The sequence below is a fragment of the Podarcis liolepis genome (assembly GCF_965112155.1).
Source record: "Podarcis liolepis genome assembly, chromosome: 3".
In the NCBI taxonomy this organism is placed as follows: Eukaryota; Metazoa; Chordata; class Lepidosauria; order Squamata; family Lacertidae; genus Podarcis; species Podarcis liolepis.
Window position 1 is genome coordinate 81,823,533 of NC_139557.1, and position 13,560 is coordinate 81,837,092.

The following is a 13,560-nucleotide window of genomic DNA, read 5'->3' on the forward strand; positions in this document are numbered from 1 at the left end:
TTCACCCAGATGTACCAAAAGGATGAATTGTCTCCCTCCATGTTAAGGAATAAAAACTAATTAGTATTGTATTCTGCAAGTTCTGCTTTTCATTTGGTTGGTTTTCAAGGCTGTCCCTTCTAGGTAGCACCCAAATGTACTAGCATTTCTTATAAGATATATTTTAATTTACATTATTTCCTCCCTCTTTTTTCTCTTTTGGCAGAATGAACAGATACCAGACAGCTCTGTATTAACTCTTTGTTGCCTAAAAGCATCTCCTTTCCCTTGCAATATCTTTAAGAACCATTTTGAAAAATGGTAAGTACTGTTCTCTCGTTTAGAAAGAACAAGACTCAAGGCAATGGTAAACATGCTTAGTATATTTTAAATATTAAAATCAGTTGAACATATTTTTCTTTTTTTAAAATATCATAAATGCACATATGAAATTAGAGAGATTAATAGTAATTTCTATGAAATTTATTCTGCTTTGTTGATTGGCAAAGGCACAGCACTTTATACTGACTTTTGCCAACAGCTAAAACTGTAGGAAGTAATTCAGGGGGGAAATCATTTTGATACTTAAGATTTATCTTATGTAAGTAAGGATTATTCAATTAATCTATTCTTATGTTTATACGTATGCACAATATTAGTAATTGTAAAGTATGGAAGCTGTTAGAACTGTAAGGCCTGGAAACCCTTCAACTAGGGAGCTGCTGGTACTTAGGATCGAACATTCCTCCATGTCACCTCTTTCTTCAGGACTGGGGCTTGGCACTAGCCCTAAACATGCATTAGGGGACCACGTTCTTATTTTTATCATATATTTGCATGGTGCTGCTGCTGTTGACCCATTAAGTTAGGTCATGGGCCACCTGTTGAATACCAGTGCTCTAAAGCATGGGCCTCCTGGGTTTCAAGCACTTCCACCAGTAGTTTTGCCACTCAGTTGGTCATTCCTTTCCCTAATCCTCTGTACATTCTCCCTTCTTACGATAGACTTTAGCCATGCAGTGAAGCACTCATGGTGTAGAACTCATCAGTTCCATTCCTTGTCTTGTTTCCAGCTTCTCCAAGGGCCTCTTAGATCTCTCTCTCTCTCTCTCTCTCTCTCTCTCTCTCTCTCTCTCTCTCTGCTTTAGCAGCTGTGCATGCTACACCCTGCCCTGCCTATTGAGGCTGCATTCCTGGAACTGACCTCAACTTGACTTCTCAAGTAAAAATCCCTAAGTAAAGCATATTGGTATGTCTTTCTTACTTGGGATGATCTACCCAGGAAAGTAGCATATGCCCTGATTTTGCAGGGAGGGCACTGTTCCACCAACATGACAGGACCAAAGATATAAAATGTTTGTGACTGAAAAACTGTGCTACAGTTATTCTTTCAAAACAGTGGCATGTGTTACACTGTGTATTCGTGGTGTTATGATACCTCATGGAGAGAATTTGTAACAGTGATAATCAAAATATCTGACATTGATTATGTCTAGGCCATGTGACTATAGTTGCAAACTTTCCACTTGCTGTTGTTTGTTTATATATCCTTTTATCCAAGGAGCCTAATTTACATGCTAGTGTCCCACCCTGCACCTTAGTTTATAACAGGGGTAGGCAACCTAAGGCATGTGGGCTGGATGCGGCCCAGTCGCCTTCTCAATCCAGCCCACGGACGGTCCGGGAATCAGCGTGTTTTTGCATGAGTAGAATGTGTCCTTTTATTTAAAATGCATTTCTGAGTTATTTGTGGGGCCTGCCTGGTGTTTTTACATGAGTAGAATGTGTGCTTTTATGTAAAATGAATCTCTGGGTTATTTGTGGGGCACAGGAATTCGTTCATTCCCCCCCTCCCAAAAAAAATATAGTCCGGCCCACCACATGGTATGAGGGATGGTGGACCAGCCCACAGCTGGAAAAGGTTGCTGACCCCGGGTTTATAACACCCCTGTGAGATTGGTTGAGTTAGAGACTAACCCAAGGTCACGTACATTGAGCTTCATGGCTAAATTGGAATTTGAACCTGGGTATCCCCAGCCCTAGCTTGGCACTCTTAACTACCATACCATGCTGGTGGTGAAAATTGTCATTTGTTATCACCTGTGGAACATGGGACTTAATATTTGTGTGCATAGGAAGGCCTAAAGTCTGATCCTAAAGGCAGACCCTTAATTTTCTGAAAATCGGTATCAAGAAGTTCTGTCATAAAACGTTTAATCTACAAAATGGTTCATCCCATCCCTGTATAGTAGTAGTAAATCTGTGCCTCTTGAAGTATGATGAAAATATAGGCTTGGATCCTAATTGTTCTTTCTGTAACTGGTAGGACTCCTCCCACTTAAAGGAGCCTTAGCCTGTAGTGGAGGATCTCCCTGGCAGAAAAGAGGAGGCAATTTTTGGTTGTTTTTACTTCAAACTGGAAAATACTTTCAAGAGGGAAGGATAAATGAGCACAGCAAGTCCCCCATTCTGCTGGTGAGAGTGTTCTGCGAGCAGAACTTTGATCACATCAGTGGAAAGGAATCCAAGATCTAAGCTATGGTATTTTAGAACCTTTGAAGGATGAGAAACATCCCACCCTTCTAAGATTCAGGTCTGTTGACATACATCAGATTGCTCTGTAATAGTGTGTTCAATAAGAATTTGTATATGTGTTCAGAAAAACAGATGGGCATTCTTTAGAAATGAAAATAAATACTTACCCAGAAGGAAGGTCAGTATTTGCTGTTGCAAGCAATACTTTGTTTACTGAAACCATATGTCGTGGCTTTTAAAAATGGTTAAATTAAAATCTAAACAAAACAGTAGGGAATCATTAATGGTTTCAATTGTGCATCAGTAAAATTTTAAATTATTTTTTTAAATTGAAACTTAGAGATAATATATGATCCCCAGACAATAAAGGCAAAGCTCTAGTTCCTGTAAGTGTAAAATTTTAATACTGAAAGAAAAGAAAATGGTATCTTTGAAGAAGATTGATTTTGGTATGCTATCAGAGCACTTCATCAAACAAAATGAAAAAACTTCAGCTATATATGGAGCAAGTTTATATCCCAATGCAAATATCATTGGTCATATAATTTAATAATAGGCTTGCTACTTCTTATATCAGACAACTGTACATTGTCCTTTACATTTAAAGTTGAAGGAGCAAAAAAGGCAGCAGCTGCTCTTCTGCAGCCTTAACTCCTTCATCCCTCATCGGCTTCACAGCCATTCTTTGTTATGAAGATGCTTAGTTCAACTGGCACTTTGCATATGCCCTAAAACACCTTTAGCTTCACAGGAGACTGTGAAATGAGCAAGACCGAGAAAGCAAATCTGGTTGCACATTGGCTATCCTAATTTATAGTTGATAAGTCTTTGGACTGGGATTAGCAAGAACTGCAAATGTATGCTAAAGCTTATCTATGCATCTGATCAGTGTGCTAACTGCTGATACAGTGGTACCCCGCAAGACGAACGCCTCGCGAGACGAAAAACTCACAAAATGAAAGGTTTTTTCGTTTTCGAGTTGCCTCGCAAGACGAATTTCCCTATGGGCTTGCTTCGCAAAACGAAGCTTGCCCCGGGGACAGCGGGTCTTCTCTTTTGAAGCAAGCGGCTGCGGGGAGATCGCTTCTCCCCACCGCCCCTTGCTTCAAAAGAGGTCCGGGGGCAGCGGGAAGCGCTCCCGCTGCCCCCGGACCTCTTTTGAAGCAAGCGGCTGCGCTTCTCCCCGCAGCCGCTTGCTTCAAAAGAGGTCCCCGACCTCTTTTGAAGCAAGCGGCTGCGGAGAGAAGGGATCTCCCCGCAGCCGCTTGCTTCAAAAGAGGTCCCCGACCTCTTTTGAAGCAAGCGGCTGCGGAGAGAAGGGATCTCCCCGCAGCCGTTTGCTTCAAAAGAGGTCCCGGACCTCTTTTGAAGCAAGCGGCTGCGGAGAGAAGGGATCTCCCCGCAGCCGCTTGCTTCAAAAGAGGTCCCGGACCTCTTTTGAAGCAAGCGGCTGCGGAGAGAAGGGATCTCCCCGCAGCCGCTTGCTTCAAAAGAGGTCCCCGACCTCTTTTGAAGCAAGCGGCTGCGGAGAGAAGGGATTTCCCCGCAGCCGCTTGCTTCAAAAGAGGTCCCCAACCTCTTTTGAAGCAAGCGGCTGCGGAGAGAAGGGATCTCCCCGCAGCCGCTTGCTTCAAAAGAGGTCCCGGACCTCTTTTGAAGCAAGCGGCTGCGGAGAGAAGGCTTGCTTCAAAAGAGGTCCGGGGGCAGCGGGAGCGCTTCCCGCTGCCCCCGGACCTCTTTTGAAGCAAGGGGCGGTGGGGAGAAGCGATCTCCCCGTGCTCCGAAGCACCTTCTGAAGGCGGGCGGGGGGCGAAAGTCTTTGTCCCCCCCGCCTGCCTTCCCAGGGGCTTTTAAATCGCCCCGGACAGCGGAGAAGTCCTCCGCTGTCCCAGGGTTTTTTAAAATGCTGGGGGTGAGAAGAAAAGCCCTTGTCCCCCCCCCCCCAGCCTTCAGAAGAGGTCTGGGGACAGACTGTCCCTGGACCTGGTCTGAAGGCGGTTTCCCTAGGAACGCATTAATTGATTTTCAATGCATTCCTATGGGAAACCGTGCATCGCAAGACGAAAAAACCGCAAGACGAAGAGATTTGCGGAACGAATTAATTTCGTCTTGCGAGGCACCACTGTACAAGTATCCGCCTCTATTTTGGACATTAATTAGCCCACATAAAACAGAAGTCTCCTTCCAACTGGCACAGCCCTACAGGTGACTAATTGCTGTAAATTATTATGTTTCTATGCCTCATTGTTTTGCATGTGAGACGGCCTTGTCACACAAGTTGAAACGTGGTATGGGCTTGGGACTATCTGTTGTGATTAACACACGACATTCACCTTTGCCAAATCATACTGCTGTGGGACGCATGTATTGTCCTACCTCATGTTGTTGGCATAACACCTTTTAACTAAGCATCCTGTCTTTCATAGAATCATAAAGTTGGAATAGACCACAAGGGCCATCGAGTCCAACCCCCTGCCAAGCAGGAAACACCATCAGAGCACTCCTGACATATGGTTGTCAAGCCTCTGCTTAAAGACCTCCAAAGAAGGAGACTCCACCACTCTCCTTGGCAGCAAATTCCACTGTCGAACAGCTCTTACTGTCAGGAAGTTCTTCCTAATGTTTAGGTGGAATCTTCTTTCTTGTAGTTTGGATCCATTGCTCCGTGTCCACTTCTCTGGAGCAGCAGAAAACAACCTTTCTCCCTCCTCTATATGACATCCTTTTATATATTTGAACATGGCTATCATATCACCCCGTAACCTTCTCTTCTCCAGGCTAAACATGCCCAGCTCCCTTAGCCGTTCCTCATAAGGCATCGTTTCCAGACCTTTGACCATTTTGGTTGCCCTCCTCTGGACACGTTCCAGTTTGTCAGTGTCCTTCTTGAACTGTGGTGCCCAGAACTGGACACAGTACTCCAGGTGAGGTCTGACCAGAGCAGAATACAGTGGCACTATTACTTCCCTTGATCTAGATGCTATACTCCTATTGATGCAGCCCAGAATTGCATTGGCTTTTTTAGCTGCCGCGTCACACTGTTGGCTCATGTCAAGTTTGTGGTCAACCAAGACTCCTAGATCCTTTTCACATGTACTGCTCTCAAGCCAGGTGTCACCCATCTTGTATTTGTGCCTCTCATTTTTTTTGCCCAAGTGCAATACTTTACATTTCTCCATGTTAAAGTTCATCTTGTTTGTTTTGGCCCAGTTCTCTAATCTGTCAAGGTCGTTTTGAAGTGTGATCCTGTCCTCTGGGGTGTTAGCCACCCCTCCCAGTTTGGTGTCATCTGCAAATTTGATCAGGATGCCCTTGAGTCCATCATCCAAGTTGTTGTAAAGATGTTGAATAAGACCGGGCCCAAGACAGAACCCTGTGGCACCCCACTAGTCACTCTTCTCCAGGATGAAGAGGAACCATTGATGAGCACCCTTTGGGTCTTTATCTCAGTCCAATCTTCCATCTCAGAAACCAAATTCTTTATTTCATTTAAAGATTACATTATTAAGTCTTTCTTTGTCCTCTCATCACTTAAGCTGTTCCATATTTTGCTGAAGTGTGCTCTTTCCTTGCCTCTCTTCTATGTTTGTTATGTTCTTCGGGTTAGTCAGATCACACAGTGCCGGCCTCAAGAACAACAAATGAAAGTACCTTTGTTCCATCCCCCCAGATCATCACCAGTATTCTCGATGGCAGAAAGTTTGCCTTTCAGTAACTGTAGACTTGTGCCTCTAGTTGCTCTGACAACTTTCGTTTATGTCTATGATTCCAAACCCTTGGATCATGCTGAAATTCTGGAAACCTGCTCTGTTTCTCCCTCTCCCTCTAACATGTAATTATTAGTGTTTCGCTCCTTCCATTTCTGTGCCAATTTCTTAAATCTAACTATCTTTCGGCTCTCACATGGCCCAAGCCTGTGCCTTTTGCAATCAGGCATTCCCCAGGTGTGTCTACTGCCACTTCCTGTTTCCTGCAGCAGTAAGACTTCTCCACCCTATTTCTGTCTCTCTTTGTGAGAAGCAACGCTAGCAGACAAAGGGTAACCGTGGGCTGGGGTCCCTCAATATCAAAGGACATCGCATGCGCAGACACCTCCCACCTTCTGGAGAAGTCTGTTGTCAGTAATTACTGAATTTGGGCAATTCAAGCTGCATTTCACTCTTTAAAACTAGATCTTCTATCATGTGTTTCCCTATCTCTACCCCATGGTCTTATACAAGTATCCTACACAGGGGTTACATTATGCTGCCACTCTTGGTTAAATGATTGGGAGCAGACCACAGTATGACAATGCTCCTTCTTCATGAATTCTAATGTTCTTCCCTTGTTTGTTGTATAGCATTGTGTCTGCATCAGCGATAGTATCTACATGAATGATCTGCAGAAGTTACACTTCTACAAGTGTCATGCAGTGTCTGTACTGCGTTCATTTGGCACCATACCTTACTTTGGAACTCCTAACTGATAGATAGATAGATAAGTATTATGTTTGAAGATCATATGATTTTCATAGATAAACAACTTACACATTGCACAGTTAGTATAAAATGTATTGCTGCATATTTTCTACATTTTGAAGGGACCTCAGAATTTGTATGTTCAGTTCAAGCTCAGGAGAAGGGGAAGTGAAGAAATAAGGAGCTTACTTCCCAAAGAGCTTACAGAGCAGTATTTGTACTCTCAGCACATTATTTTGTGGAGAGAAAACATCCAGCTGACATAAACAGTCAAGAGGTTAGATTAAGGAGATTTTCTGATAGTGAGCATACTCACTAATGAGCTTGTACATAACACAATCATCTCATGATGAGAGAAACTACTAATGAGGCCGCATTGTGGGGCAGTTGCACTGAGTGGCAATTATCTCTGTTGGAAAGTTGGGCTGGAAAGAGATTTTGCATCCTAAATAACTTCTTCCTCTGTCTCTCCCGTGCAACCCTAAGCAAAAACATCTGGAGTAATTCCCATTGAATGTCCCTGTCTTTATGATGGTGATCTTGCTTTATTGATTGTTGAGAATTAATTTACGAAGGTGGCATTGTGTGTTTTTACATTATTATTATTATTATTATTATTAAACCAGTGCAAATGTTGTATGCTTCATTTATGTAGTGCACATGTTGTGCAATTTAGTATAAATGAGACCTTATGGGTTAATTGCATTTCAGATTATTAGCCATAATAATCTGAGAATTTCCTCCTGAATCTCTTAACCAGAAGTATTGGGCTAAGCAAATGATTTGTTAGTAGCCTGTTGACGATATATGGATTAACTTGTGTATATTTTTACCTTAATTTCGTTATGTGTAAAATAGGGACAGCACTTGATTTTTGTGGTCTTTAACCCACATATGAAACAACAGGTGTCAAATGTTAGTCAAGCTTCAGCAGTTTTGCCATGCAGCTGAGAGACCAAGAGCCAGATGTTTATTTCTCTCCCCATATACTCTCTTGGGGTTCCTTAGCCTAATCTGGGTTCAGAATGCAAAATTTCCTTAAATCCTTTGTGCACTTTAATCCATAATCAAGCTATTCCTGTTTGTATAAAAGTGTTGAAAAGAGAGAAGGAGTTAAAGTATTTGTTTTAGTGAAACACCCTTAATTGCAGGCCTCCTCAGAATACAATATCACTATTTTTCTTCCATCATATGAATAGCCAGTAATGAAAAACCAACCCTGCCTCTTACAGAGCATTATAATGACTGATATTATAGAGTTTAATTCTTCAGGGTGCGATGAACAACTGCTCGGTATAATTAGGCTAAAACAGAAAAAGGTTCATGCCACATTGCAACCGATTGAAATATCACAAAGTAATGAGATTGAGGAACTGAGAGGGTACTGGTGAGTGAGATTTTTAAAAAGCCCAGTCTGCAAATCTGCAGTCATTTTAATATAGAATAGAGGTGCTCTGCAGACTGAATTAGGCTGGATCATTCCCGATGCAAAAAAAAGTATTGGGTCACAGCTGCTTATTTTATTTATTTTATTATTAGATTTATATGGCCACACAACAACACATGTTACCTTGGCGGTTTTACAACTAATTAAAATAATATTTTAAAACCTACTAAATGCAGGGTGGAAATCTTTCTGGTAAAGTACAAGTTACACATTAAAATGCAACTGATACACTGAGATGTTTGTTTAAAATGCTACTTGTTTAAAACCTCTGTGTGAATCAAAAGCCCTTCACCTGGCTTCAGGGTCAGCCCTTTCATAAGCCACGTTGAGCCATGTTCCGTAGGTGGTGAACATGCCCTCTCATATGTCGCCTGCAGGACCACCTACCACAATGGTTGTGGCACACTGGCCAGCAGTCAGGTGGGTTGGCCGCTGCTAATACTATTTTACTCCCCTCCCTCCCATTTCTCACATAATGTCTGTGCCACCACTATCTGCCATAAGATTTAAAGGTAGTGAAAACATGTAAGTGACCTAAAGCAAAACACAATATGCCCATACCACAACCCCTCTGCTGGGCACAACAGTGAAGAGGTGACAAGTTCTTAGGTGCTGGTGCTGAAAATAAGACATGTCAGACCAATCTGATTTCTGTTTTTCATGAAATCACAAACTTGGTGGATCAGGGAAATGCTGTGGGCATAGTGTATCTTGATTTCAGTAAGGCTTTTGACAAAGTACCCTATGATATTATCACAAGGAAGCTGGTAAAATGGGGGTTGAACGAGGTAACTGTTAGGTGGATTTGTAGTTGGTTGACTGACTGAACCCAAAAAGTACTCATTAGTGGTTCCTCATCATCCTGGAAAAAGTGACAAGTGGGGTGCCACAGGGTTCTATCCTGGGCCCGTTATTGTTCAACGTCTTTATAAATGACGTCGATGAAGGAATTGAGGGGATGCTCATCAAATTTGCAGGTGACACCAAACTGGGAGGGATAGCTAATGCCACAGAAGACAGAATCAGAATTCAAAATGACAGATTGGAGAACTGGGTGCAAGCTAACAAAATGAATTTCAGTAGGGACAATCATAAGGTTCTGTAATTAGGCAGGAAGAACCAGATACACAAATATAGGATGGGGGACACCTGGCTTACAAGCAGTACATGTGAAAAGGATCCAGGGGTCTTGGTGGACCGCAAGCTTAACATGAGTCAACAGTGTGATGCAGCAGCAAAAAAAGCTAATGGTATTCTAGGGTGCATCAACAGAAGTATAGTGTCCAGATCAAGGGAAGTAATAAAAAGTAAAGGTAAAGGTACCCCTGCCCGTACAGGCCAGTCTTGACAGACTCTAGGGTTGTGTGCCCATCTCACTTAAGAGGCCGGGGGCCAGCGCTGTCCGGAGACACTTCCAGGTCACGTGGCCAGTGTGACAAAGCAGCATCTGGCAAGCCAGCGCAGCACACGGAAACGCCGTTTACCTTCCCGCCAGTAAGCAGTCCCTATTTATCTACTTGCACCCGGGGGTGCTTTCGAACTGCTAGGTTGGCAGGCGCTGGGACCGAGCAATGGGAGCGCACCCCGCCGCGGGGATTCGAACCGCCGACCTTTCGATCGGCAAGCCCTAGGCGCTGAGGTTTTTACCCACAGCACCACCCGCGTCCCTAAGGGAAGTAATAGTACCACTCTATTCTGCCTTAATCAGACCACACTTGGAATACTGTGTCCAATTCTGGGCACCACAATTTAAGAAGGATGTTAACAAGCTGGAACATCTGCAGGGGTGGACAACCAAGATGATCAAAGGTCTTGAAACTAAGCCTTATGAGGAGCGCTTGAAGGAGCTGGGTATGTTTAGCCTGGAAAAGAGACTGCGAGGAGATAGGCTAGCCATCTTCAAATATCTTAAGGGCTGTCACATGAAAGAGGGAGCATGCTTGTTTTCTCCTGCTTTGGAGGGTAGGACTCGAACCAATGGCTTCAAGTTGCAAAAAAGGAGATTGCGACTAAACATTTGAAAAAACTTTCTGATAGTAAGAGCTGTTCAGGAGTGTAAGAGACTCCCACGAGAGGTTGTGGACTCTCCTTCCTTGGAGTTTTTTAAGCAGAGGTTGGATGGCCATCTGTCATGGATGCTTTAGCTGAGATTCCTGCATTGCAGGGGGCTGGACTAGATGACTCTTGGGTCCTTTCCAACTCTATGGTTCTGTATTAATGTTGCACCAGCTGCTTTAGTGAGCATGTTTGCTGGTATTTGCTCATGCTCAATCATCCTTGCTAATAAGCACAAGAAATTTACCAAACAACACCCAGGTAGAATAGCTTGAGCAAGTTCGCTTAGTAAGCTGCTAGTGGTTCAGCAGGAAATATTAGTCTCCCTTAGTTAACTGGAAAGCTTTGCTGGAACACTACAAATATACTAGAGGAAGTAAATAGGAAGAGGGAGATGAGTTAGATTCAGTAAATCTAAAGGTACAATAAATAAAAGATACAAACTGGATACTATCAGCTTCAGTTTAGAAGTCAGACTATAGGTTTTTTAAGTAGTGTAAAATGTGAAATAATTTAACTGAATTAAAAACTACTGCTTAGATCCAGACTAAGCTCCCATTGGCAGGAGTGTCCCATATCTGCTCATATAGCTCCCTGCATGCTAGAGTAATGTGTTTTACAGCACTGCACTGGTTACAGGCAGTTTGTCCCATTCTGCTGTCATGTTTCCTGAACTAACAAGCCTTGGGTGGATGGGTGAGTCAGCAAATAAATAAATAAATAAATAAATAAATAAAGTTTTCTCATTCATAGATTATATCCCACATTGATCATATTCAGAAAAGACCCACCAATATCTATTTCTTTTAGTAGGTTTGCTCTGAATATGACTTGGTTAAATATCACCCATTTGTATGTGAAGTGGCTGTTCAAAGATCACAGATGTTCATTTGTTTAAGTACAGTCTTGCCTGATTTCCTCTTTGTTAGGCAGTCATTTACCGTAAGTATTTCTGCTTCATTTTCCTCCATTGTAAAAAAAAAAAGGGTGTGAAAGCCAATGCCTGCTTATGATAGCAGTTGTGATGTTTAAGGTTTGCAAAGTCCATCACAAATGTGTAATTCATTTAATTGCTAAATGTTAGGGCTGGTAGGACAATTTTCTTAATTATACAGAGGCCCCTTTCTTTAGCTAGTCATTTTGTTGTTAAATAGCAGATTTTCAATTAGTGGGTAGATATGGCTAATCTAAGTAATTTGTAGTTTTAACAAATATACATCTGCATATTTCTGAGTGTTGAGCTTTTATTTGAATTTACTACTCCACAAAGTACGGTGCTGGCATTTTACCACTGAATGCTACCCTTCTTGGATTAAATTGCCAGAATGATATGTACAGCAAAGGCGGATTTAGGGGAGCTCGACCGGTTCAGTTGTACTGAGCGTGGAGCCTTAGGGACGTCAGAACTATGATATAGAATGACAGGCGAGAGGTGGGGGCACTGAATATTCCCGTTGCACAGGGCACCACTGAAATATGAAACTGCAAAGTCTGCCAATGCACACAGTTTAGTTTACTCTCATAGAATCATAGAATTGTAGAGTTGGAAGGGGTCCCGAGGGTCATCAAGTCCAATCCCTTGAACCTCATTGACTAGCCTTGTGGAAAAACAGAATCCACAAAAGTTAAAGGCCTGCAAAAAACATTGCTTGCCTCTGGAGGAGAGCCAGCACCTGGTTCCCGTGGGAAACTGTCCTGTGTTGATGCCTGCCATGTTCCCCCTTTTAATTCCCCCACAGCCTGGCACTCTGAGCAGCACAAGACAACCCCTTTTTATTTTCCACAGTGTACCATACAGTGTCACTCTGGGGCATTGTTGAGAATCAAAATGGTGTCAGTCCCCTCAGCTGCCTGGCTCTGCTGCCAGGTTGGCCCTTCAGGGCCCACTGACAGAGGAGGGACCCCATCAGATATCACCCTTGCTGAGATCTCTGTGCTGCTTGTCCAAGGAGTACTGGAGGAATGACAGAGCTCTCATCTGCCAAGTTGTTCTCATTGCCTGGGCGGAATTCCATGCACTCACTTACATGAGGTTCCTGATTACCTATCCTATGGTAACCAGGCTAGTGCTTAAATACAAGGCTGGACTATATAATCTAATATAGCTAGGTAGTCAAAACATGACTTGGATTTTTATTATTATATATCTCAATGCTTTTTTTTTCCTTTCTAGAGCTGAAGATCATTTGTGCTAAGTGGATATAAAGTTCACCCTAGGAACGCTCTAATGGATGACAGGGAATCTCCTACAAATGACCTGCAGTTAAGTTTACAAGGCTCACTTCGTACCGACACACTTGTGGAAAAGATCAAAGCTTGCTTAGCTTCTTCACCAGATGAAAATGAAAATCAGCTTAATGGAAGCAAGCACGATACTCTGAAAAGCAGTGACGACACAATGGGAAAGGTTGAGCAGGACAGCATTAATAATAATGAGGACAGTGGAGACTACACGTCCTCCTGCCAAGAAGATGAAAGCGATAAGCCATCTAGAAGCTTCGCTGCAGATGAAATGCTCATTTTAGAAAAAGGTGACTCTGAAAAAAGGAGTTCAAGGAAAACAAAAAGTTCCAGCAGGAAAGGTACAACAACTGCCACAATATACATTTTGTTACTCATAGTACAGGCCTTTAACCTATAACATGACTTGGGGGTATCTCCTTCTATGATTACTGTTCTCAAAAAGTGTGGTCTTTCTATATCTTCTCTACAAGGCCACTACCTTCCCAGCCAACTCTGCAATCCTGACAGGTGAAGCATGCACCTAGAATGCATTCACCTAGAAGGCAAATGTTAACAAGCCATTTTCTTACAAGAGAGAGTAGTGTTGTTTGAAGAGTAAAAGGTAAAGGGACCCCTGATCATTAGGTCCAGTCGCAGACGACTCTGGGGTTGCGGCACTCATCTCACTTTACTGGCTGAGGGAGCCGGCGTTTGTCCACAGACAGCTTCCAGGTCATGTGGCCAGCATGATTAAGCTGCTTCTGGCGAACCAGAGCAGCACACGGAAGCGCCGTTAACCTTCCTGCCGGAGCAGTACCTATTTATCTACTTGCACTTTGATGTGCTTTCAAACTGCTAGGTTGG

The 13,560-nt window shown here is 43.0% G+C and overlaps 1 protein-coding gene across 5 annotated transcripts in view; it reads left to right on the forward strand.

Annotated features, from left to right (window-relative positions):
• Window positions 1–13,560, forward strand: part of CNST (consortin, connexin sorting protein) — a 40,878-nt gene that overhangs the window by 2,581 nt on the left and 24,737 nt on the right. For 4 of the 5 annotated variants that reach the window (XM_083496858.1, XM_083496862.1, XM_083496859.1 and 1 more), the window contains exons 2-3: window positions 206–300; window positions 12,647–13,055. In XM_083496858.1, the coding sequence (XP_083352984.1) occupies window positions 12,701–13,055 (355 nt within the window). In that variant the 5' untranslated portion in view covers window positions 206–300; window positions 12,647–12,700. The remainder of the gene's footprint in view (window positions 1–205; window positions 301–12,646; window positions 13,056–13,560) is intronic. The other variant, XM_083496861.1, reaches the window with a different exon arrangement.